The 22,604-nt window shown below is 38.6% G+C and overlaps 2 protein-coding genes across 2 annotated transcripts; both read right to left on the bottom strand.

Annotated features, from left to right (window-relative positions):
* Nucleotides 1-3,967: 3,967 nt before the first annotated feature.
* LOC116289303 (uncharacterized) lies at nucleotides 3,968-9,736 on the bottom strand. Its single transcript, XM_089034447.1, has 4 exons — nucleotides 9,318-9,736; nucleotides 6,092-6,783; nucleotides 5,770-5,940; nucleotides 3,968-5,323 (listed from the first exon to the last, which is right to left on the bottom strand). The coding sequence occupies exons 2-4, from the start codon at nucleotides 6,763-6,765 to the stop codon at nucleotides 5,311-5,313; spliced, it is 858 nt and encodes a 285-aa protein (XP_088890573.1). The 5' UTR covers nucleotides 6,766-6,783; nucleotides 9,318-9,736; the 3' UTR covers nucleotides 3,968-5,310.
* A 655-nt stretch (nucleotides 9,737-10,391) lies between these two features.
* Nucleotides 10,392-21,534, bottom strand: LOC116289301 (putative G protein-coupled receptor CG31760). The gene is made up of 10 exons (XM_089033503.1): nucleotides 20,622-21,534; nucleotides 17,940-18,111; nucleotides 16,366-16,704; nucleotides 15,916-15,984; nucleotides 15,559-15,668; nucleotides 14,847-15,064; nucleotides 14,146-14,284; nucleotides 13,376-13,481; nucleotides 12,202-12,345; nucleotides 10,392-10,799 (listed from the first exon to the last, which is right to left on the bottom strand). The coding sequence occupies exons 1-10, from the start codon at nucleotides 21,356-21,358 to the stop codon at nucleotides 10,584-10,586; spliced, it is 2,250 nt and encodes a 749-aa protein (XP_088889629.1). The 5' UTR covers nucleotides 21,359-21,534; the 3' UTR covers nucleotides 10,392-10,583.
* Between the last annotated feature and the right edge of the window lie 1,070 nt (nucleotides 21,535-22,604).

Genomic DNA, 22,604 nt, shown 5'->3' with positions numbered 1-22,604 from the left:
AGAATTCTTAGAAATATTCGCTTCGAAGTAATCGCTTAGAACTTCACTACTCTTAAATAATATGCGCATTTATAATTTAATTTGAGTCATCAAAACGAGGCTAAGCCTTAAATTTTCATTTTAAAGTCAGTGAATTTGTATAGGAATCCTAGAACGATGCCCGAACTTTTTGGTGACCGTAACATAATCCAAGCTAGCGCCGAAAAGGTGAATTCAAAATGGCGGCCAAGCAGTAAAAAGACCCAGGAGCTTTTTTTTTCTTCAAGTTTTACGTTTTTATTTGTAAGATAATTTAAGAAAACTACATGCAAGAGTAGCGGGGGAAAAGAACTATGTAAAGGGATTAAATATAGTTGTGAAAACTACGTCCGTGGCATAAAACGTAAGCATTTGGTTAATTCTCTTCTTTCACATTCCCATAATGCCTTGCGTCTTTGGGGGGTAACCAATCAAAAAACTGTCCCAAATTGAAAGGTTTCTTAATTGAATTTATACTATACCTGCTTTTATCTGTACAATGATGATTATCAGTTTATTCCAAGTTATTTTTGCGTGTATAGACCATCAAGAGTTTTGGCATTACAGAAAATGTATTGACTTACGAAAAAATGTTTAAAATTTACCTTAAACGTCTTCAAGCTTCTATCTTTTTCTGTTTTTTACTTCTTCATTTTATTTTTGGATGCCAAACAAGGTATTGTCAACATTGTCTGATCAGCCTTCAGCAAAATAAGTGGGTTTTTACCCTCTGCTTACCCCCCAAAGACGTAAAGTATTATGGGGATGTGAAAGTAGACAATTGGGAAATGGCGATTTTATGTAGTGTTTAAAAAACGAGTAGGAGTGTTTTATACCTGATAAAACACGATCTATGAGTTTTTTGAACTGCTTAAAACACTCATGAACAATTTATAAGATTTTGGTTCAGCTAGAGCCACCATACACGTCACGAACATGGATTTTTATACTTCGATAGAGATTTGATGTCACGGGCATGCGACCAGATTCAATAGAAGCTCCCACACGTTGGATATCTCGTGTCAAGGCAAAGACAGGCACGTTAGTCAAAGATCATTAGGGTTGACTATGACCTTGATGAAGCTCTATGTCTTCATCTAAACTTGGATGCATACTTCATCCCTGATGAAGTCATCCTCATAGTATTCGAGTGGTCTTTATATAAAGATCACATGTATCTTTATATAAAGACACATGTGACTTTATATAAAATCACTTGAATACTAATGGAGAGGACTTTATCGGGTATAAAGGTTCATGCACGTGACATATATGGTGGCTCCAATTGGACCATAAGCTTATGAATTATTAATGAGTGTTTTAAATTAAAACTACCAGTCTTTATGTGATTGATATCCCATATTCTATGCCTTTTATGTAAATTATCAGATAATATATTTTTGCCAAAAAGTCATAGAGTACTCTTAGAAGGGTACTGCTATGTTTTACCAAGAAAAACTTAATTCCCTCACTCGATCAAAAGTGTATACATGGTGTTCCTTCAGTACTAGAGGTTCCATGTTTAGAAAGCTGCAGTCAAATTATCCTAAAATCATGAAAAATTTGAACTTTTCCTTTTCAAGTTTCCAATGTTGACAGCTAAAAATATACATTTTTTTAGTGCACAGCTAAAAAAAGATGTTGACAGAGCCACAAGATGACTTTTTGCATAAAAGTACAGCTAGCTACAGAAAAGTAGTTGTAACTAACCTGCTTTGACAGGGAAAATGGGACGAATTGAATCAGTAATACATTTGACCTGTTTTATTTTTAGTACTTTATTTCCTTTCATTTCTTTATCAGTCAGTCCACATGCTACCGTACAAGCATTATTTATGTTTTAGTGAAAAACATGTTATTATTTTACAATAATTTATACACAAGTTACAAGTCAGAATATTATTGAATTCTGAAGAATAGTTTACACACAAAAAGCTTGACTGCACTTAGAAATGGGGGGGGGGGGGGGGTGAGGGCTAGTGCATTTCACTTTAGATCTGCTTGTTTTTAAGAGTCCCTTCCCATATTGCTTCTATAGAAAAATTGTTTCCCCATTATATTTTACATAAATTGATATGACATATAACCCTCAAAAAATAACCCTGCCTTAAAAGAATGATTGCAAGAAGGAAAGTATCTGAGACAGCACAGTCTACTTTAAAAAAGGAATACATTCCAAGATTTTTGGAAGATGTTACAGGTCATAGTAGTGAGAAAAATGAAGAAAAAACCCACAATGGACCGATGGCTTAGCTTGAGTGTCCACCCAAACAATGGCTAGTTTTCCCAACAGAATACAGAATGTCCGACCAATAAACTTGCATTCATAAGAATTTTTAGTACGAATCAATTTTTTTTAAATGTACCTTTAGAATGCATGGATTCTAAGACAGACATTTACAATTTTGAGCAATCGGTGCCTGTTTAAAAACGTCCGCAAAGGGCAAAAGCCCTAGCACTTCCAACTTTCACGTACGAACGAGTGGTGTGTATGATCTCGCTCGTAGCAAAGCCGCTATTTAATGACAGCTCTCGAGAAAGCACAAAACCTTACCTTAATAATAGAGGAACATGTTAGTGTATATTTTTCTACATAAATATAGTGAGAATTTGAGTTTTTCAACTTTTTCCGAATGTGATTTGGTTTGTTTGTTTTTCATCACTTGAAGCAGTGCTTATAAATACAGATTTGAAGTCAAAAACACACACAAAAAACATAAAGACATAAACGAAAACTTTAGCAGGTAATGGAACAACAGCAGCAACTAACGGTAGCAACTACCTCTGTATTAACAGATAATAATGGGATTAAAAGTATGAAAAACTTGTCATATATTTCTGACATGTTTGTCTGACATGTTTGAATATTTTTTCGCCCAAATGAGCTCGAGATATACAAAACAACAACTATAACGCTTTCCTACCTTTTCTTGAGTTCCATATTCAAGTTTTTCACGCTGAAATGATCCTCAAATACGAATGTTTGGAGAAGAAAAGCAAGAATTATAAGACCAACAGCAAACTTTACAGACAGCGAGCAAGACATGGATAATATACGGTACGGGGGTCCTGTGTCAAGATATGACCGGGAGGGAGTGAAACAACACAGGGCTCCCACCGAAAACCTATCCCTGGGTCGCTGGGTCGAGCCCTGCGGTCGCTAAATGTACATTGTGTTTGTTTGGTGTTTTTCTCTCCTTTCCTTTCCCTGCTAGCAGTCTCCCTCGTTTGCGATTCTTGGCAGAAAAAATGGAAAGTCTCCCATCAAACATCGCAACTCTCATCAAACGTCGCAAACGAGGAATTTATTTATATATATATATATTTATTACAACTACCACTCCCCGTACTGGGCTCTTCCGTGAGGTTCCCTCCACACGCACTACACCACTACATTCTATATTTACATTGTCACTCACATGTTGCTTTTTACGGAGGAAACCGGAGAACCCGGAGAAATCCCTCATGACAAGGGAAAGAACAACACATCACACAAACTCAACTCACATATGATCCAGTCTGAGCCAGGGCTCAAACCCGGACCACAGTGGTGAGAGGCGAGCGGTAAACCACTACGCCACCCATACCAACCAATCATCGTCCAAGGAGGATTCGCGTGCGTCGATAACTGGCGAAGCCTTGCAAAGAGGTCAGTAATAAATCCAAGTTCCCCTTTTTGCACTTTGCTTGGAAAGTTTTGCAAAAAAAAAAAAAAAAAAAAAAAAAATTCCAGCACTTTTATTTTAATTCCCTTTTTGTGTAAAGGAAAGGAGAAATCCAATGTAACACTCGAGAGGTGAGAAGCCAGTTCACTAACGCTTACACGTAACTGATTCCCAATAGCTTGCGCAGTGCAGTTTCTTTGCATTCCTACAACCTTCTGCGTACCATCACTTCTTAAGCTTCGCAAACAAAAAAGAAAATGACGAAAAATTACACAAAAAAACTGTTTAGTTTGTTTATGCTTTATTTTAAAATTTGATGATTGTAATTTTCTATTCTATATTACACGGTATCAAATCATACAATGCAGATGTAGAATTAGAACCAGCTAGTCGCCCGTGCATAAAAACATATATTCAAACTATTTCAAAAAACTTTGTCATCGAAAAAAGCGATAGACAATAACAAAAAGCGATAGGAGATAGGTCATTCAAAGATCCAAGAATAGCTGGAATGACTTGTGTTTCTGCTTCTTATTCTCGTCAAGAGTATGGACCTTCGTGCTGGTACTGATTCGATGTTCTTTGTATTCAACGAAACCATTTCCATGTCGGAATGACCTATCGCCTAACGCCTTTGGCGATGCAAACTTTGATTGAAATAGGTGTATAATCTATAATCTAATAATATATAAATATATAAAAACATATAAATTAAGATCCAGATTTGAATTTCAAAAAATCTATTTTAGAGAGGGTAATACGTGACTACAATATTGCTAACTTAGCACCTATGAACGTGTCGCCCTCTATGCTTTCTATGTTTAACGTCTCCAATAATTGAGACAGGACCGCCATTTTGTGGTATCCGAGCCACGGCGAAGAAGAGCTTACTATTTGCAGATATTTTTAGAAAGTAAGGGCCTCTTTACAAGGAGGTAGGGTTACCCTAACACTAGGGCTACCCTAGCTTCAATACATTATCTCGTATTTCGAATTCTAACGCCTTTACGATTTATCATAACCCAGCAAATGACTGTCTGTTGGATTGCAATATTAACTGGTAAAAGAGATTTTAGAGTCAAAATCGCCGCCAATATCTTGTGATTTACATTCCTATCGTAAAGTTACTCCAGGCACAAGATTTACCCTACCTATATTTTTTCCTTGTAATGCAGAGCTATCTATTGACCCTATTACTAGGTTACCTACCTGCTTGTAAAGCGGGCCTAAGGTAAGTTACGTTTTGTATTGGTTGGGAGAGGGCTGGGGGATTCGTAGAAAACCTTTCTTTAAGTGGTTAAATTGTAACCATCCGTTTTTCACTTAGTAAGAAATTCATGACCCTAGCATTAAGTTAGCAAGGAACTACCTTTTGTTAAAAGATTTGACCCTCGACAAAAGTTCATATTTTTAGTGATGACCCTCCCCTCTAAAGCCCCCCCTCCCCCCAAATAAAAACGTATCTTTCCCTTATCCGTATACCACTTTCATATATGTGATGTGCGGTCACCCTTATCGGGAATGATTATTTTCATGCAAATATGCATTTTTAAATATTGAGTAAAATTCTCAAGTGCTTTTTGAATAAAGCAATTCGTTGAGTTTTGATAAAAAGAAGCCTCTGCCCCTAAAAATCACTCCTAAAAATTAAAAGATAAAAGATAAAATTATCCATAAAAATTAAAATGCACTGAGTGCTTTCGAATAAAACTTTTTTTGATTTTTAATTTGTACGTATGAAAATATATCATTCTCTCAGTCTTCATAACTAAAAATAAAAATAAAACTAAAAATATGTAAAAAAGACAAATGACGCTAAGGCTGCGTTCATAATGTTTGGCAGGGGGGGGGGGGGGAGCAGGTGAAAATTTGAAATGTCCAGAAATGTCCCCCCCCCCCCCCCACACACACACACCATACATTATGAAAGCCTAAATAGTAAATGATGGCATTTCTAAACCGCTAAAAAATACCAAGAACTAATTGATTCTACTTTTAGATCTAAATTGTTTAGACTATAAGTGAGTTGCCAAATAAGCTTCTCTAGTACGTAGAACCTTCTTGTCAACATTAAACATTAATTTACCTGCGCCTTGAAACCCTAGCCTTTATAGGAGGCTGAGTAGAATTGGAATATGCAAGTCCGTTAACGTGCCGGCCCTTGCCTCTTAGATTCAGGCCGTGCTTTTGGTCCTTTTTTCCTGCGGCAGGCACAACCCTTGAACCACTTTGATCTTGACCATCTGCGGAGCTTGTCCTGTAAGATAATAGTGTCATGACGTAAGTTATATGGTATCAACAACAAGGCTTGAAGCAAAGCAAAATAAGCGTTTAGTTTCAATTAAAAGCATATCCGCCAGACGTCAGTTTTGGTTTCGAACCAATTAATTTTTAAAATGTTAACTTACTGCAACAAAACTTTGGAAGTTTCCCATAGTTCTTTTAGTTTGTTTATAATATCGACCATTCCCTCGTTCAGCATTTTCTCCTCTTTCAAATAATTTGTAGCTTCTTGAATCTTTTCACTGCTAAGGTCAGGATGGGCGATGCCGACTCTGGCTTGATTAAGGTTTTTAAGGCTATCCACCAAACTTTGATCCCAAGAAATCTTTCCATTCAATTCGTCCAGCCGCTCTCTTGCTGACTCTTGGTCGGTTTGACGTTTCAGATTTTTGATGTATTTGTCGATATCTTTAAACTTGTAGTAAGAGTTTTCATTGAAGTGTTCTCGCAGGACGTACTTGCACAAGTTTCTCTGTGTGGATGTACCAATTTGACCAATAATTAACACACTGTCTTCTTGATTTTTGGTCTTTTCTAGCTCCTGAAATCTTACTTCCATGTCTCGCAGTTGTTTAACCAACCTTTTATTCTCATCCTTCAGGTCTTGTATTTCATTTTCTAAAGATCTGATCTTTTCTTCAAGGCTGTTTTCATTGCTGCGACTTTCTCTTAACTCTTCCTCCAAAGATAATATCCTTGCCTTATTGCTTTTGATTTCGTTTTCATTGCTGCGAATGCCCAGTCTTAAATCTTCCGTCGAAGATACTATATTTTGCATATGGTTTTGATTTTGGGCCATCTTGGTTCCAGCTTGTTTCTGGAAATAGTGAAAATGCCATGATATTTAAGCTAACAAGGACACACGGTGCCACATTACAGGCATTGCAGGCAATCGATGTTGCTTGCCATGTAACATGACGCAATTTGTTGAACACACCCCTACAACATTGTCTGAAATATTCCGCTCAGTGTTGCACGGTGTCTACCCTTGGGTGCCAGAGGCCCGAGTGGGGTTTGGCCTCAAGCACCCATCATACACCGTGTCTTGGTCGGGGTAAAAAGCTGTAACTGAAACGGCTGAAACAGCTGAAAATCATAAAATCCAAACATTTTATGAATTCAAACCGAAACGTATAAATCCAGAAATGTGTATATAAATATATTTATAGCTAGATTACTACGCGCGCTCTGATTGCCAAAAGCCAATAAACTATTTCCCCATGGGCTGCGCGCTCGCGCACGCTGATCTCAACGGGCGCTCGCCTCTTTTCTCTAGAAAAAAGGCGAGCGTCCGTTGAGATCAGAGTGCGGACGCTCTCCTTTGCTCTAGAGAAAATATAAAGAACTCTTAACAAGCTAGAGTGCACTCGTCTACGCCTCGTGACGCTCTTAACGCTTGTTAATCGCTCTTTATATTTTCTCTCGTGCGTCTATGACGCCATGGGCGCGCGACTTTCTGTTGTCTAATTGATAAAAATTGAATACAATTCAATTTTCACTTTTTTATTTTCAAATACTTCCTCAACAAATTCAGTGGTTTATTGAATTAAAACATTGACAAGTTGTTTATTCTTATCTGCTCTTTATGAATTTGCGTCAGTTTTTCAATAAAATCGTTTTAAATTTTTGAGTGACGTCAGTACAAACGAAGAATAAACAAGAGCCTACGAGCCAAGTTAATCGAATTTTCAAACTGTTATTTATTTTTCGAATATTGAAGACCTCGTTTCAACAATGGGTGTCAGAAAAACGAAGACCGAAGACCGAAGACCCGGAAAAACGAAGACGCCCCCCCCAAAAAAAGTAACATTACAAAGTTACAAAGTTAGATATTCGAGAGTTTATACTTTCCTCGGCCTCTTGTTTTGTTATTGCCGTTAGTACGGTCCGGACGCCGCCTCGCTGATTCACCCTTTGGTATCTGACGGCCTCAGACAGAGGAAAAGATTTCTGTAGTATTTCCTTGTGAATTAAATATGCTAGTTTGCAGCTAGCGATGAAGGTCATAAGTTAAATTAGCTGTCCTTCATAGAAGACAAATTCTAGCAAAATATTGCGCGCAAAGTTTACTTCTTTCTCGGCTTGCTTCGAGAAAAAGTCAATCATCAGATGTCACTTTTGACAGCTAGTTGCACAGGCACTAGAGAAAAACGTTTGAAGAATTTTGAAGAGTTTGAGTGAGAAAATAAATGTTTGTTTTCTCGAAGTATGCAAAAACGTTTGAGAGTATACTTTTGTCAGACCAAGATAATGTATTAACAAACACAATTGAAAGAATTAGCCTTAAGTTTCAACCATGGACACTAAGTTTTGGCATTTTGCATGATTTTGTGTAGTCCAATTTATCAGGCATGTTTGAAAGTCAAATTTACTTATGTTTTGACTAATTTGCACACGGATTCAGAGCATGCGCAGACGTTAGTTCACTCGTGTGACACAAACAAACAGCTCGTCAAAGAGGTGAATCACGACTGAAAATAGGTTCCCACATTTGTAAACGCATAGTTTTGAAACTAGTAAGCGGCGAAAAAGTTCGCTTTTTCAGTTGCAAAGTTATGATAAAAATAGCATTATGCTGTCAAGCAAATGATACTGCTGTGCATGCCTAAGGAGTTCTTCTTGTTTTGTTTTGTTTTGTTTGTTTGTTTGTTTGTTTTTTTGGTTTCCAAGTCGTAATTTCGGGAAAAAACTATAGACTTTGTACGGATGTACAGTACAATATACCTGTATACGCTTCAAATAAAACCAAAATATCAGAGAAACTAGAAGCTAAAAGAGGTCGACTGTGGTTTTTCAATACTGACTTCCTTCACTACACTTATTCTTAGTCCATTCAATTCCTAAATTAAATGATTTCGACTTCAAACAGAAAGGAGTTTTGAGGAACTTCCAGTAGAATAGAAACTAAGTGAAAAGTAAACGATCACTTTATAAATTTCCCACTTTCAAGCGAAGAAACAAAAGATATATTGTTTACAAAACTTCAAACTTCACACATCTTTAGGAGAAGGCCTTCCCTTTCCATATCCTTGAAACAAGCTCTTCCTCTTTAGTTTTAAAGGAAAAAATGATTTTTCTTCAGCAAGACCTTGATGAAGGATCAACGAGGCGTCCGTACTAACGGCAATAACAAAAAAAGAGGCCGAGGAAAGTATAAACTCTCGAATATCTAATAAGCCAAGTTGTTATTTTGTAATTTTGTGATGTTACATTTTTGGGGGCCGGGGATCTTAGTTTTTCCGGGGTCTTCGGTCTTCGGTCTTCGTTTTTCTACGCATGCATTTAATAAGAATCCAAATATAAAGTACTGTAAATAAAGTATCAAAATATATAAATCGAATAATAACTTACGATTATTCCCACGCTATTATACTAACTGGAAGTGATTGGCTTAACAACGATGGACTTTCTTCGCCAAACTGGTCTTAAAACTTCATATGACCTCTCTAAGAAAGCCGAAAATTTTTTGTGACGACTTAGCAAATGTGGGTCTTGATTTATCTAAAATATATGTTTGAACTAGACTCTACAGTGTTTTCTTTTAGTTTATTGTTGCCAAAAGGAAGAATTTTAACAATTTGACAACTTGACCAACTCTTTGTTCCTCTCTGAACATGCCCCAACAAGTCAGCCATGTATATTAAGGATTCTTTCCGGGGTTATTACTGAGTTAAAAAATTAGCAAAAAACCCTTACATCTATTTATATACTGACGATGGCTGTCAAAAATGTCTGTAAAATCTTAAAGTGCTACTCTGACGACAATCGCTCAAACTTGGATTCACTGAGCTGAAACTTCCTAAGAATTCTCTTTAAAGGTCCAATAATCACTGTATGAAGTGTTTTCTCGATATTCAGGACGAAAGTATGATATTTCTATGATTATTGATTGGAGCCTGTGACGTCATACACTCAACATCAAACATTGCTACATATATTTCTTTGTATATAAATCCTTAATTTATTTTATTCCTATGAAGCCCAAAGGGTAGCTAATGTGATTATTTCACATTACTTGTGACTATAATTTATATTTTGGGGTGTTTGGGTATTTCTTTCTCCCTTTCCTACTGATATTTGGTCATAAACTACAAAGAAATGTATGGAGCGATGTTCGATGTTGAGTGTATGACGTCACAGACTCCAAAAAATAATCGTAAAAATATCATACTTTTGTCCTGAATATCGAGAAAACACTTCATACAGTGATTATTGGACCTTTAAAGAGTATTCTTAGGAAGTTTCAGCTGAATCCAAGTTCAAGCGATTTTCGTCAGAGCAGCACTCTAAAAGTGTGGCGTTTTTGAAGTCCTTTGTACTTGCTTGTCTTACGTAAATAAATGTTTTAACACAGGCAACCCAAGCTCACTACATTAATAAGAGAATGTGAATAACAATTTTGTCGACCATTCAAAACTCGCTGAAACTGCATACGGGAGTTCAAAATAAACAAAATGACACAACAGGTAAGTCGACAAACTTTCATTTGCGTTTAATTTTATTTTTTCAAATAAAATACGGCACATTCCGGCTAAATCTCCATACATTCTCTTGTAAATGTAGTGAGCTTGGGTTGCCTGTGGTTTTATCTTCGTGTTTTTTCATACTCCTTTCAGATTAAGAAACGAAAATAACCGAAGGTTTGTCATCAAGTTGGTCCTCGTTTAGTGTGTTGCTAGTTGTGGCTTTCACGGTGGTTTTTCTCTTTTCTACTGACCCAAAACCAAGGCATTTCAGTCGACTTTCTCTTCTCTGTGGAGTAGAATTGTTCTTTTCTTGGAGTAGTTTGGCTTGCAAGTTGGCTACCTGGTTAGACAAACGTTGTATTTCACCCTAAAATGAAAGTAATTATTTCTTCTAAGCTTTATTGTATAGAGGTTTTGCACCATCAAGTGCCCATCCCATTATACGGCTTGGGCTTCCTGTGGTTAGATGGCAGAACAATAACGTCCCTTTGCTCTCGGGAATTGAATTCTTTCTTATGTAAAACGATTGTATTGCTCCTGCCATCTAACATGGCTGCCGTCACGTGGTGGTGCAAAACCTCTATTCTGCGTTAGTTTTCCTGTTTAGCAGGGTATTGTTTATCTCCCGGAGGGAGGGAGGGGTACTCACATATATTTGCTATATGGGTATGTGCTAATGGAAAGGGTATGGGTTTTGGCCTTTGCTGTCTTACACATGGAATACATTCTACAGGAAATTGTCTTAAACAGGGTCTATAATTTTGACACAAGATCGTAAGTTTCATGCATGTTTTTGTGTGTCTAGGATGAGGTACTATTTTATAAAAAACGTATTTTGACAACAAGGTGCCTCATTATTCGGTCCTGACAAAGTTTATCAGATCCTTGACGGCCTTGTTATTAAATCCTATAACACTGGGTGAGATGTGTGCCTTATATAGGGTATACGATTTTTTGTATGTCTTCAATAGGGTTTGGACTTTTCACTCTGAAGATTCAGTAAATAGGGTCAGGGTTTTATACCCCTGGCTCAAAATGGGGTCAAGTTACCCCCCCCCCCCCCCCCCAAAGTTAACCGTTTGGTTAAATGTTTAGTCACATTTTGCTAGCCGAAAATTGACGTAATTACACTGTCATAGATCGAAAAATAAAATCATTCTTATAATAGTTCCTTTCACAGTTCCCTGCGCCATCTTGAAAGGTAGCCGTGCCTTTGAATCAAAGCGAGACGAACGATGACCTTGCAACGATAGAAACCTTTTTTAACACCTTGGACAATTATTCACATGTACTCTATCATTACAACCTCACCGTTCGTCTCGCCTCGATGCAAAGGTACGGCTACCTTTCAAGATGTCGCAGGGAACTGTGAAAGGGGGTTATTAAGTTTCGAAACCGAAATGAGACGAAAGGACGTTTGCATGATGGCGTCATTGACCTTTACTACCCTTTGCACACTCTTTTTGTTCAGTTAATTAGCACCAATTATCTTACTATTCTCATGAGGGAATACAAATTTAAATAAGAAAGGAAATTCGTGAAGCATCTTGGTAGTGGGAGTCAAATGACGCCACCATGCAAACGTCATATTGTCAAGGGCAAATTCAGGAGCAGTAGATTTCGTTGATAGTCACCAGCTTGGAATCTTAAAACTAAGTAATGCAGTAATGTGAAATTTGAAGAAATAATTTTCTACTGATCAATCATTATCCCTTATCGGTTTACAAATTGATTTTTGTACATTTTTACATAGTTTACATAAGTCCTACCCGTAATTCTTCACATTCGATGTTGATTGGTTGATTGTCTTCAGTCATGTGGACACGTTCTCTTACATTGTTCCCAGCCCCTGATGCATTATGGATACTTGTGACGTCATTGATTACTTGCTTTGCCTTGCGTATGTGCACAAACTGAGTGGGAAAATAGTTAATTTTAGCACAATTAATAAGCTTTTTGATTGGTTGATGCTCGTGGTATAATAGAGTCCACAGCATGATGGCGCGCGCTTCAACTACTTCAAGCATTTTTCAATTGCTTGGTTTCAATCAGCTAATGCCCCTTGGGCTAGACAGTAGTTTCATTACCAAATGAATAGGATTATAGCAATAAAGAGAATATACTGAGAAACCAAGTAAAGACTAGAGCGACTTTGCACCATCACGTGATGGCAGCCATGACAAGAGGCACAACAATAGTCTTTTCCTATGGGAAACTGAATTCTTTCTCGTGTAAATCAGATTATATCAGATTCATTTATAGACCCCTTGCATGTGACGTCAAAGCAGCTCAATTTGGAGGGAAAAAACGAAAGAATTTCAATCTCCTAATAATTGGAAACCTATTTTTAAATCCTTCAAATTAAGCTGCATTCCGACGTGCTGCAAGGGGTCTATTCCTGCTATCATGTCAAGTCATGATGCAAAGCCTCTCTTGTCAGTAAAATCTTCCCAGGAAACACTTCAAACCATAAAACCATAGCCCGATTTTTAATGCAATTTTCACAAACATACGAACTCTGTGTCTGCGAGCTGCACGCAGAAATTTGGTTTTTCTCTGCCGTCAATCAAACCTAATCAGTCGGTACCGCATATTTATGAAAATTGCAGTAATGCTGAATGCATGTAAGCATAAGCAAATTTTTGAATCCAATGAGAAATTCAACGAGAATTAAAATCATGCAAAAACAATCAAATTTTTTCGGGTTCGTATTTTACCTACGCAAATCCCTTGGTCTCCTCCCGAGCCGTCTTTATTTTCGGTCCCAGATCCTCAAGGGCCCGGCGAGCAGCCGTTGTTGGAGAGGGCTCGTGGGGATCTGGGACCGAAACTAATGACGGCAGCGGAGGATGACTAAAAATCCCTAACACGTTAATAAAATTCCAATTCGATCAGGTAAATGAATTATCTCAGAATTCCCATTGACCGCTGAGTTTTTTTTACCTTATGCACAAGAATCAATAACATCGTCGTCGTTGCTGAAGTGTGAATGAATACGAACTCCAGGGCGAACATGACATCAGGGTTCGTGCTGTTTCGGATGGTGAACCTGATAAATGATCGATGACAAATAACAATGAGTATTTTCTTAACCAAAAAGTAACAGTGCAAATTGATTCTATCCCTTATCTTAATTTGTCATAGAGCAATTTCGTACATCTGTAGAAATACATCACAATTTAAAAAGACCTCGTGCAATCTGATTGGTTAGAATAATGGCGTCATTTTCATACGTGGCAGTGTGTGCCTTGCTATTTCGCAAGCATGTGAATTCTGCTCTTTCAGGAAAAATCTAATAAGACCCGGAGTCATGAATGAATGAATGAAATCTTGATTTATCCAGGTTTATCCCTATAGTGAGGGATACTATTATCAATAGATCCTTTGAAGGCGACGTCAAAGCAGCTCAATTTGGAGGACAAAACAAAAGAATTTCCATCTCCTGAGAATTGAAAACCTATTGTTATGTCCTCCAAATAGACCTCTTGTATGTGACTTCAAAGCAGCTCAATTTGGATGACAAAACAAAAGAATTTCAATCTCATTAGAATTGAAAACCTATTGTTTTGCCCTCCAAATTGAGCTGCATTCTGACGTGCTGCAAGTGGGCCAAGGGTCCTGTATCTTACAATAGATCAATTTTACATGGTATAGAGTTTTACAGTGTACTTTTAAAATGTGCTTTACATCGAGATTTGTTCTGCTACGGTTACCTGAGCACGGTTGAAAAACACGTGACAAACATAGAGTTGTAGATGGCCCAGCTGACGAATTTACTCTCGTTGTAAGCGGAGGGCGCGTTCCTGACTCGATAACACACCAACATACCCCACGATAACAGACCAAGATCGCCTGCAAGAAATGTTATGATGATTAAAAGTTATAAACAGCAGTTAGGTTAATTTAGGGGAGTCAGGAAGGCGTGGTGGTAGACCGAGGTTCCGAGGTTCGATAACCATTGTTTGGTTAATCTGAGTTGGTTGGTTCTCTTTCTGACTTGGAGGGTTTTTCGGACCTCCGGTTTTTCCTCCCTCTTCTCAAGTCAACCATAACTAATTCAAACTAGTTAGAGCTGTGCGCTGGGGACATGACTGTATAGCGGCTGCCAAAGGCGCCTTTACATGCTTTCAGTACGATCCCATTGAGCTGCGCCACTGCTGTACTTGAGGTGGTGGTTAGCGATAACGTAGGTTTCTTGCAGTTCTACTAAATAGACGAAATCCACTTGGGCGTAATGTTTTTCCCATTTCAGACCACGTGTCATTCCCTTGAGAATAAGATTCTTTGTTTGAGTTGTATCCATATTCATCTGTCTTCTCATGTGCAACCGTTAAACAAAGAAACGATACTCTAGGGAATGGTCTGAACACGTGGTCTGAATTGGGAAAACGGTGGATTAGGTTTATTTACTTACCCACAATTGCGATGACTTCCAACCACTCGTTAAGAATGCAACGATCAAACATCAAACCATCGGAGGTCTTCCACTGGGATACCGTAGGTGGATTGATGTTGGTCCAAAATAGCATGTAGATGACGTAACCCATTAAGATGATCAACAAACGACGCAACAGTACCGCATCTGTTAGCGCCATCCGCTGGGCAGAACGAACGCGGAATATCACTGCTACTCTGATAAATCGAGATTTGAAAAGAAATAAAATTTTGAAAAATCTTATATAAACAAGCAATGGATCGTGCATACGCGCGCAGGGGATTGAAAACCTTTTTTCGATGATATTGTTGAAGGAAATTTTGAATTTTTTTTCAGCTCATTTTCTGCGCGTCTATTAGTCGATCTGCAAAGTAACGAACAGCTATGTTCGGCTCGGCTTTGCCTTGTGTGACTCTTACATTTAATTTCTTTCGTGCCTAAAAAACCTCCTGCATACATCTGCAACTGGAAATACTTACGCTAAGCATTGACCATTCCTTTGTAGTCATAATTATCATTAATAGTGCGTTTCAATCCTTGATCAAGTATGGGTCCTAAAGACCTCTTTACCTTGGGCGCAATGTTTTCTCATTTCAGATGTCATTCTCTCGAGAAAATTATTTGTTTGAGTTGTATCCATAAGAAGAAGATGAAAGAGAAGACCCAGAGTCATTACTCGTTCGTATTTTACCTCCATGTCTTGATAATGATGGAGCTGTTGGCAACTGCAAAGCCCAGATGATGTAACCACTGGTCCACGATACAGAGGATGTTGGTGGGATTCGACAGATCCACAAAAGGCTTCACGTGTATGTGCAAGATAAAAAAGATTAATATATATTACTAAGAGTGAGATTTAGGTCTCATAAAATGAGAAATACAATCGGCAAAATTTTAATTGGAGTCATGGGGTAAAAGCAGAGCCACGATGGAACTGCATGATTTTGAAACCATTTTGAATAAACTTGGGATTGGATACCCTAGAGCCCTAAGTCATTGCACTCGTGTAGTGTTGATCATATCCATTAGCCTACTAATGATGGCATACCTTGATGTACATCATAATAACACCTAGGATAGTGATGATAATGAATCTTGGACTGGACGCTTTTATCACCTGAAATAAAAATAAACAGCCCCAGTGTTTGACAGTGGAACACTAGCACTAGCACTAGCACTAGCACTAGCACTAGCACTAGCACTGCCACTGCCACTGCCACTGCCACTGCCACTGCCACTGCCCCTGCCCCTGCCCCTGCCACTGCCACTGCCCCTGCCACTGCCACTGCCACTGCCACTGCCCCTGCCACTGCCACTGCCACTGCCACTGCCACTACCACTACCACTACCACTACCACTACCACTGCCACTGCCACTGCCACTGCCACTGCACTGCCACTGCCACTACCACTGCCACTGCCACTGCCACTGCCACTGCCACTGCCACTGCCACTGCCACTGCCACTACCACTTCCACTACCACTACCACAATACTTACTGTATGTTTTCTGTAATAACAAACCATGGCACCAAATCCTATTGTCATCAAGAGTACAAAACCATTTACCACAGCTAAAAATATTCTCAGTAGAAGATTGTTGCTGTATGTACAAGGGCTGGCATCAATACACTCCTGGCATCCCTCGCTGCATTTTAGGCACTCGAAGCCTGTGTCGTATTGTTGATTCTTTCTCTCTAAGAAGTCATCGTATGCGCCTTCCACGTCTGTGCCTTTGAAGAATCTTTCTTTGGCCTCGACGTCTGGGAAATAGTAGCCCTCTCTACACTCACATTTGTAACTACCACGCACGAACCCTTGATGTGGAATATGTACGCACTGTTGATGACAAGGTAAGAATCACTACATGAGACAGAAATATAACACTAGAATATTGATGGTTTACAACTGTTTCCAAGCAAGTCAGAAGACAAAGACATGGTGGCCATGTTGGTGGCATTTAAAAAAGGTTAGTGAGAAATTATCGTTAAATACTACGAACATGGCGGTGATGACGTAACATGCAAACGAAGAATATTTTAGTCGTACGAAATATTCTCGGATAAATTTATTGATGCATGGTCGATTTCATTGGCGAATTGTGTATAATAATAATAATAAAAGGGGAGGTTCTCATATAGCACATTTATACAACGTCTCAATGCGCTTTACATTTGACCAGCAAAGGACTTTACGGCTGCATATTAACTGGCGCTACTATTAGCAGTGCAGCTTACATTCATGAGTGATTTGTTAGTACATTAGTGTTATGCCTCCAGACAGGGATAGGCTGTTGAACCGGGAGACAATCCCCTACTATTACACGAATAATTTAACAGGTTCTTTTATGTCCCCCATTTTACTGAATTATGTATATTAGCACAAATTTTGGGAATCAAGGGAAGCGTAGCGGTGGTTCACTCGCCTCCCACCTCTGCTCTTAGGTCTCTCCCATTTGATAAACTTTTTTTCCAGTAAGGTTCTTGGTTTTCCTTACTCCACAAAACCTAACACGCGAAAGTTTATTCAAATCCTTGAGTTGTAGTCGTGTCCTGACTTTGATCAGCCCAGAGGTTTTTTAAGGGTTCAATCTGTGAGTTAGCCATGCTCTGACTTAGATCAGCCCAGACGTTATTTCAGGGTTCACTCTGTGAGTTAGCCGTGCCCTGACTTTGATCCGCCCAGAGGTTAGTTCAGGGTTCACTCTGTGAGTTAGCCGTGCCCTGACTTAGATCAGTCCAGAGGTTGTTTCAGGGTTCTATCTGTGAGTTAGCCATGCCCTGACTTAGATCAGCCCAGAGGTTGTTTCAGGGCTCAATCTGTGAGTTAGCCGTGCCCTGACGTAGATCAGCCCAGAGGTTGTTTCAGGGTTTGATCTGTCAGTTAGCCGTGCCCTGGCGTAGATCAGCCCAGAGGTTGTTTCAGGGTTCGATCTGTGAGTTAGCCATGCCCTGCCTTAGATCAGCCCAGAGGTTGTTTCAGGGTTTGAAGCAACCAGAGATTGCTGAGGGCTTCAGGCCTCTAACCAGTCCAACTCAGTCAAGCTCTGAGCATCCCTTTTGTCACTGACCTACCTTGGTTGTGGTTGACTTGCAACGATGTGTCCCAAGAAATTCCACGAGCCTTTCAGAGTTGCCACCCCCTGCTACTTGATCCATGCGTGACCTTCTGTCTTCGTCTGTCTGACTTGCATCGCACTGGTTGATATCAATGTCCATTAACTCAATGTCAATGCTAACGACACCCCTACAGAAAGATTTTTAGCAAACAAATTTCCAAACATTAGAGACGTTTAGCAACGAGCTTACCGCTAACCGCTAGGAATGAGCAGGACCCGAAAAACGCCCTCAAACACGGAGAAACACTCGGCAATGAAATTCAATATGGCGGCTCGTCAAGCAACAACTTTGTAATGACACCTTGCTAAATGTCGAAAGTTTGAAGGAAAAAGCCTGACGTCAAACAACAGTTTAAGGTTTGCGGGACTAGCAAGAACGTCGTAGAGACCTTTTTTAATACCTTGGACAATTATTCACAGATCTCTATTGCAAGCTCACCGTTCGTCTCGCTTCGATGCAAGGGCACGGTTACCTTTCAAGATGGCACAGGGAACTGTGAAGGGGACTGGGGATCCCAACTGGGGATCCTAACTGGGGATCCTAACTGGGGATCCCAACTGGGGATCCTAACTGGGGATCCTAACTGGGGATCCTAACTGGGGATCCCAACTGGTGATCCCAACTGGGGATCCTAACTGGGGATCCTAACTGGGGATCCTAACTGGGGATCCCAACTGGGGATCCCAACTGGGGATCCCAACTGGGGATCCCAACTGGGGATCCTAACTGGGGATCCTAACTGGGAATCCTAACTGGGGATCCTAACTGGGGATCCTAACTGGGGATCCTAACTGGGGATCCTAGCTGGGGATCCTAATTGGGATCCCAACTCGAAAAATAGTCGCTCGCGACTAGTGTTTACAAGTGATTTAATCATTTTACTTATATATTTGCTTTTTGAATTTCATTATTAATTTCGTTTTGTCCCGTTACCCGACTTCTCTCTTAGTTACTTTTTTACTCCGACGAAAAAAACAAAATAACAAAAACAAAAAAAAACAAAAAAAAAAAAAACAACAACAAAAAACAAAAACAAACAAACAAACAAAAAAAAAAAACAAAAAACAAAAACGAAGGTATCACTTAATTGCTTGTACCATGATCGAATTGGAATTTAGGAGTTGATTTTTGGGGAGGAAGAAAAACCGGAGAACCCGGAGAAAAACCCTAGGAAAAAAAATGTCCCGAAAGACTAAAGCGTTTTTACTCGGCGTTTAAGTTTTTTCTTATTCACTTGTCGACTTGGCTAGACCGACAGTTTACTCATCTTGTGAAAGCAACGGTTTGTACTAAGGTCCTGGCTAAACGAGGCCCTAAATGTTTCCTAAGGTGGCAAAACTGTCAGGAAACATCGCGAAACAATGTTTTCATGCGTCTTGGAAACATGAAATGTTTCTGCCCTACAGCAAAAACATTTTTTGCGTCTTGGAAGCAAAATTTGTTGCACGCAGCAATGTTTCGTATGTGGCTAAACTGGAAACATCGAGGAAACATGCGCGCGGTAAACATGTTTCTGGAACTGACATGTTTCATCGTTTAGCCAGGGCCTAAACATCAAACTCTGGCGCAGGTGCCGCACGCCAATTGACTGTCTATACTTTAGCAAAATCTAATTAGAAAAAATTCCGCTATGATTTAATCAAGTTTTTGTTTCTACAGAATTTAAAATGAACGAAGAAAAACGGTTGACATGAGTTCGCTTTTTCAATATTGAAATTTGAATTTACTATCATGAGAAGTTTTCGAAAGAAAGATGGCGGAAACCAAGAACAAACAAACAAACAAACAACAACAACAACAACAAAACCACTAAACAACAACAACAAAATCAAGCTTTTTGATTTCTTCCAATAAACCGTTTCCAGAAACTACCGTTTTTATCGAATTTCAGTTTGACAAGCCTAATAAAGATTGCTTTTGAATTCGATAATTCCTTTTAGAAACAAGAAAAGTATTGAACAAATCCCGTACAAAATTAAATTAATCCCATGCAATTGAAAATTCCCCATATTGATAATTGCGCAATATAAAATCCTACAACTCGAGTCGTCACGTGTAAAGCAAGCCTACAACTCGCCTACGACAGACGCGAGAGTGTTGTATAAGATAGTTGTAGGCGAAAATCGTACCGTCTAAACCGGCCTTAAACAATATATGCTCTGTCTAAATTCTATCTGATTCAGGAAGTCTTTAGATAAATGTCACTGAACCCAACTCAAAATGTCAACTTGAGTTGACATTCAATTTTTCGCTTTTCCCTTCCAATATCAAAGTTATTTATCTTGCTTGTATAAATAGCAAAGTGGGCTCGCGAGTTTACTATTCCTAGGGGTGATTATGCGTACTTATGTAATTGGTTACTGTGTCAATGCGAATTGCGAACTTGAAGTGTTTACGTCGTCGACTTTCGGAAACGATTTGGTGAAAGATATGTGGTCCACTTGATTACTCGACGTACATTTTATATATAATATTGGTACGATTTTACTTTTACTTTATTATAGCTTCCTTCCTTCCTTCCTTTCCTTCCTTTCCTTCCTTTCCTTCTGTCCAGTTCTGTTCTCTTCTCAATTTTTCGAGTTGTTACACCAGGGAAAAGTTTTAAGAACTATGAAAACATAAGAGAAAACTACTCACAAGAATTGGCTTTTTTCGTCGAAGAATGGCGCCAAATAAGTTACCATCCAAATTTTCCCGCCAAAACAGTCAAAGTACGGACGCGTCCATATGCCATCTGAATATCTCACAATAGAAATTGTGTAGGATCTCTCCTTCTCGTGTGTCGTGGCGTTTAATCGAACAGCGTAGATCTCTGTTTGATTCGCAGGAAATAAGTTGATAGCTTTAGCTTTAGTGTCTCTCCACCAAATTGCATTATCATCTGTAGTGTAGTCATAGCCGCCATCTTGAGATGCTATATCGAATACTTTAATAGTGTTGTTTCTGTTGGGTGGCTTGAAGGCGTAGGGGCAAAACAGATAATAGTCTTTGTACTTGTTTCTATCAAAGCAAATGACAGAGCCAAATGATGGAGGTGAAAACATAACTATTGAGCGCACACTATGATACAAGAACGCGTCGTCTTCCACTATAGAACGATTGCTCTGGCTTCTAGACATCCATAGTGAAGTCATTAGATTCGCGACTTCGAGAACGAGAAATGCTTCCTTCGTCCATCGCTGCTGATCAAGAAGGACATCCAGATAGACGACTTTGTCGCATTTAGTTTGGTTCTGGACGGCTTGAACAAAGCGTAACGCCTTCTGAAGATGGTTATCGACTGTGGCGTTAACAGTGACAGCTTCGAGTTTAACCAACAGAGAGACAGTTCCAATCATGAACAATGCCAAAACAGACCTTATCATTTTGATCATGATTACATCGACCACCTTTCTCGGAAAGCCTTTCTAGCTAAATAACTCCAAGTTTTCTTGATGACTACATTCTACACCTGTCCGTTAATTAATGACGAACTTGAATGTACACTTTGACTATATCTTTCCTCTCCGATTGGTTCATTGTAAGTGGTCGTATTACTTTATATAGCACTTGAAGCTCAACATAAGAGTTCCCATGAAAAACAGCAGGTATATCAAAGGAAAAAAAGATGCAATAATCATTTAAAAAGGAAGTTGAAAATTGTGATTATTGTCTTTTTCTTTTCAAAGAGAAATTTTAGCAAAACTTTGTTTTTATTTTGCAGGAAACCAATAAAATGTTGTCCAAATTTGAGAACAAATTACAGAAAAGTAAACACAGACTAAAAAAAATTCTGAACCGAAAACTTTTTTTGTGAAACCTTTTAAAAAAGTGTTGCAGGAAATAAATTTTTTGGATAAGTAAAAGAATAAATTGAAAGCTAGTTGATCTCGAGTTTGATTTTGCAATGATTAGTAGTCTGAAAACGGGCTTTGAAAAGGTGTAAAAAATAAACGAATAAAGTTTGAAGACAAATAAATGTTTTTCAAATCATAACATAGGAACACGAAATTTGATTACGGAAATTTTTAACTTTTGGACATATTTTCACGTTGTTTTTAAATTTAATTTCACAAAATTCGTAAATAAGTATTTTGCTTCTCCTATAGTACAAACGTACTCGAATGTATTGCATCGTTTGTCGTTACGGTTTTTCACGTTTCTCACAGTATAAAGTTTCGTTGGTATTAATAAAATGTTTAGTTTTCAAAATAAGCCGGATTCTAAAGAAAACTGTACAACTTTTACCAAGGAAAAAATCATAGTTTGTTACTGCTAACCGGTAAATTGATTCTTATCTTTAGTGACTAACTCGTCTTCACTATCCTCCCGCAGGACAGACAGACCAACATTAAAGCCATGAAATCATTGTTCAGCACCTCGAATGAAATAACTTCTCAATCTCGTTTTCCCACCGACATTTTTGACGTATATAAATTACAGGGTTATTAAATTTGATCCCAGCTGTTTCAAAAAAGCTTGTCTTGTGAATACTGAATGGTTTAATGCAGCTAGAGTCATCGCGGTAAATTTTAACGAGTCTTATAGAGAAGCCAAGACCAGGCTAAACCAACATGTTTTACTTATTGTAGTCAATACCACTCTTTTATATAATACAGATTTTTTTTACAATTGCTTACA

This window comes from Actinia tenebrosa, unplaced genomic scaffold (genome assembly GCF_029948245.1).
Source record: "Actinia tenebrosa isolate PJP-AT-01 unplaced genomic scaffold, QUT_ActTen_1.0 PGA_scaffold2__45_contigs__length_23673736, whole genome shotgun sequence".
Taxonomy (NCBI): Eukaryota; Metazoa; Cnidaria; class Anthozoa; order Actiniaria; family Actiniidae; genus Actinia; species Actinia tenebrosa.
This window is presented reverse-complemented; position numbering and strand designations above follow the sequence as displayed.

Bases quoted from the DNA above. Each gene is read 5' to 3' on its own strand.
- LOC116289301 (XM_089033503.1), bottom strand. From the start codon at position 21,358: ATGATCAAAATGATAAGGTCTGTTTTGGCATTGTTCATGATTGGAACT. The intron at 18,112-20,621 runs GTGAGTAGTTTT...ATCTTTCTGTAG, and splicing joins GACGAAAAAAGCCAATTCTT to GGGTGTCGTTAGCATTGACA. The intron at 10,800-12,201 runs GTAGGACTTATG...CTTTCATTTTAG, and splicing joins TCGAATGTGAAGAATTACGG to GGTGAAATACAACGTTTGTC.
- LOC116289303 (XM_089034447.1), bottom strand. From the start codon at position 6,765: ATGGCCCAAAATCAAAACCATATGCAAAATATAGTATCTTCGACGGAA. The intron at 5,941-6,091 runs GTAAGTTAACAT...ATTATCTTACAG, and splicing joins ACTTCCAAAGTTTTGTTGCA to GACAAGCTCCGCAGATGGTC.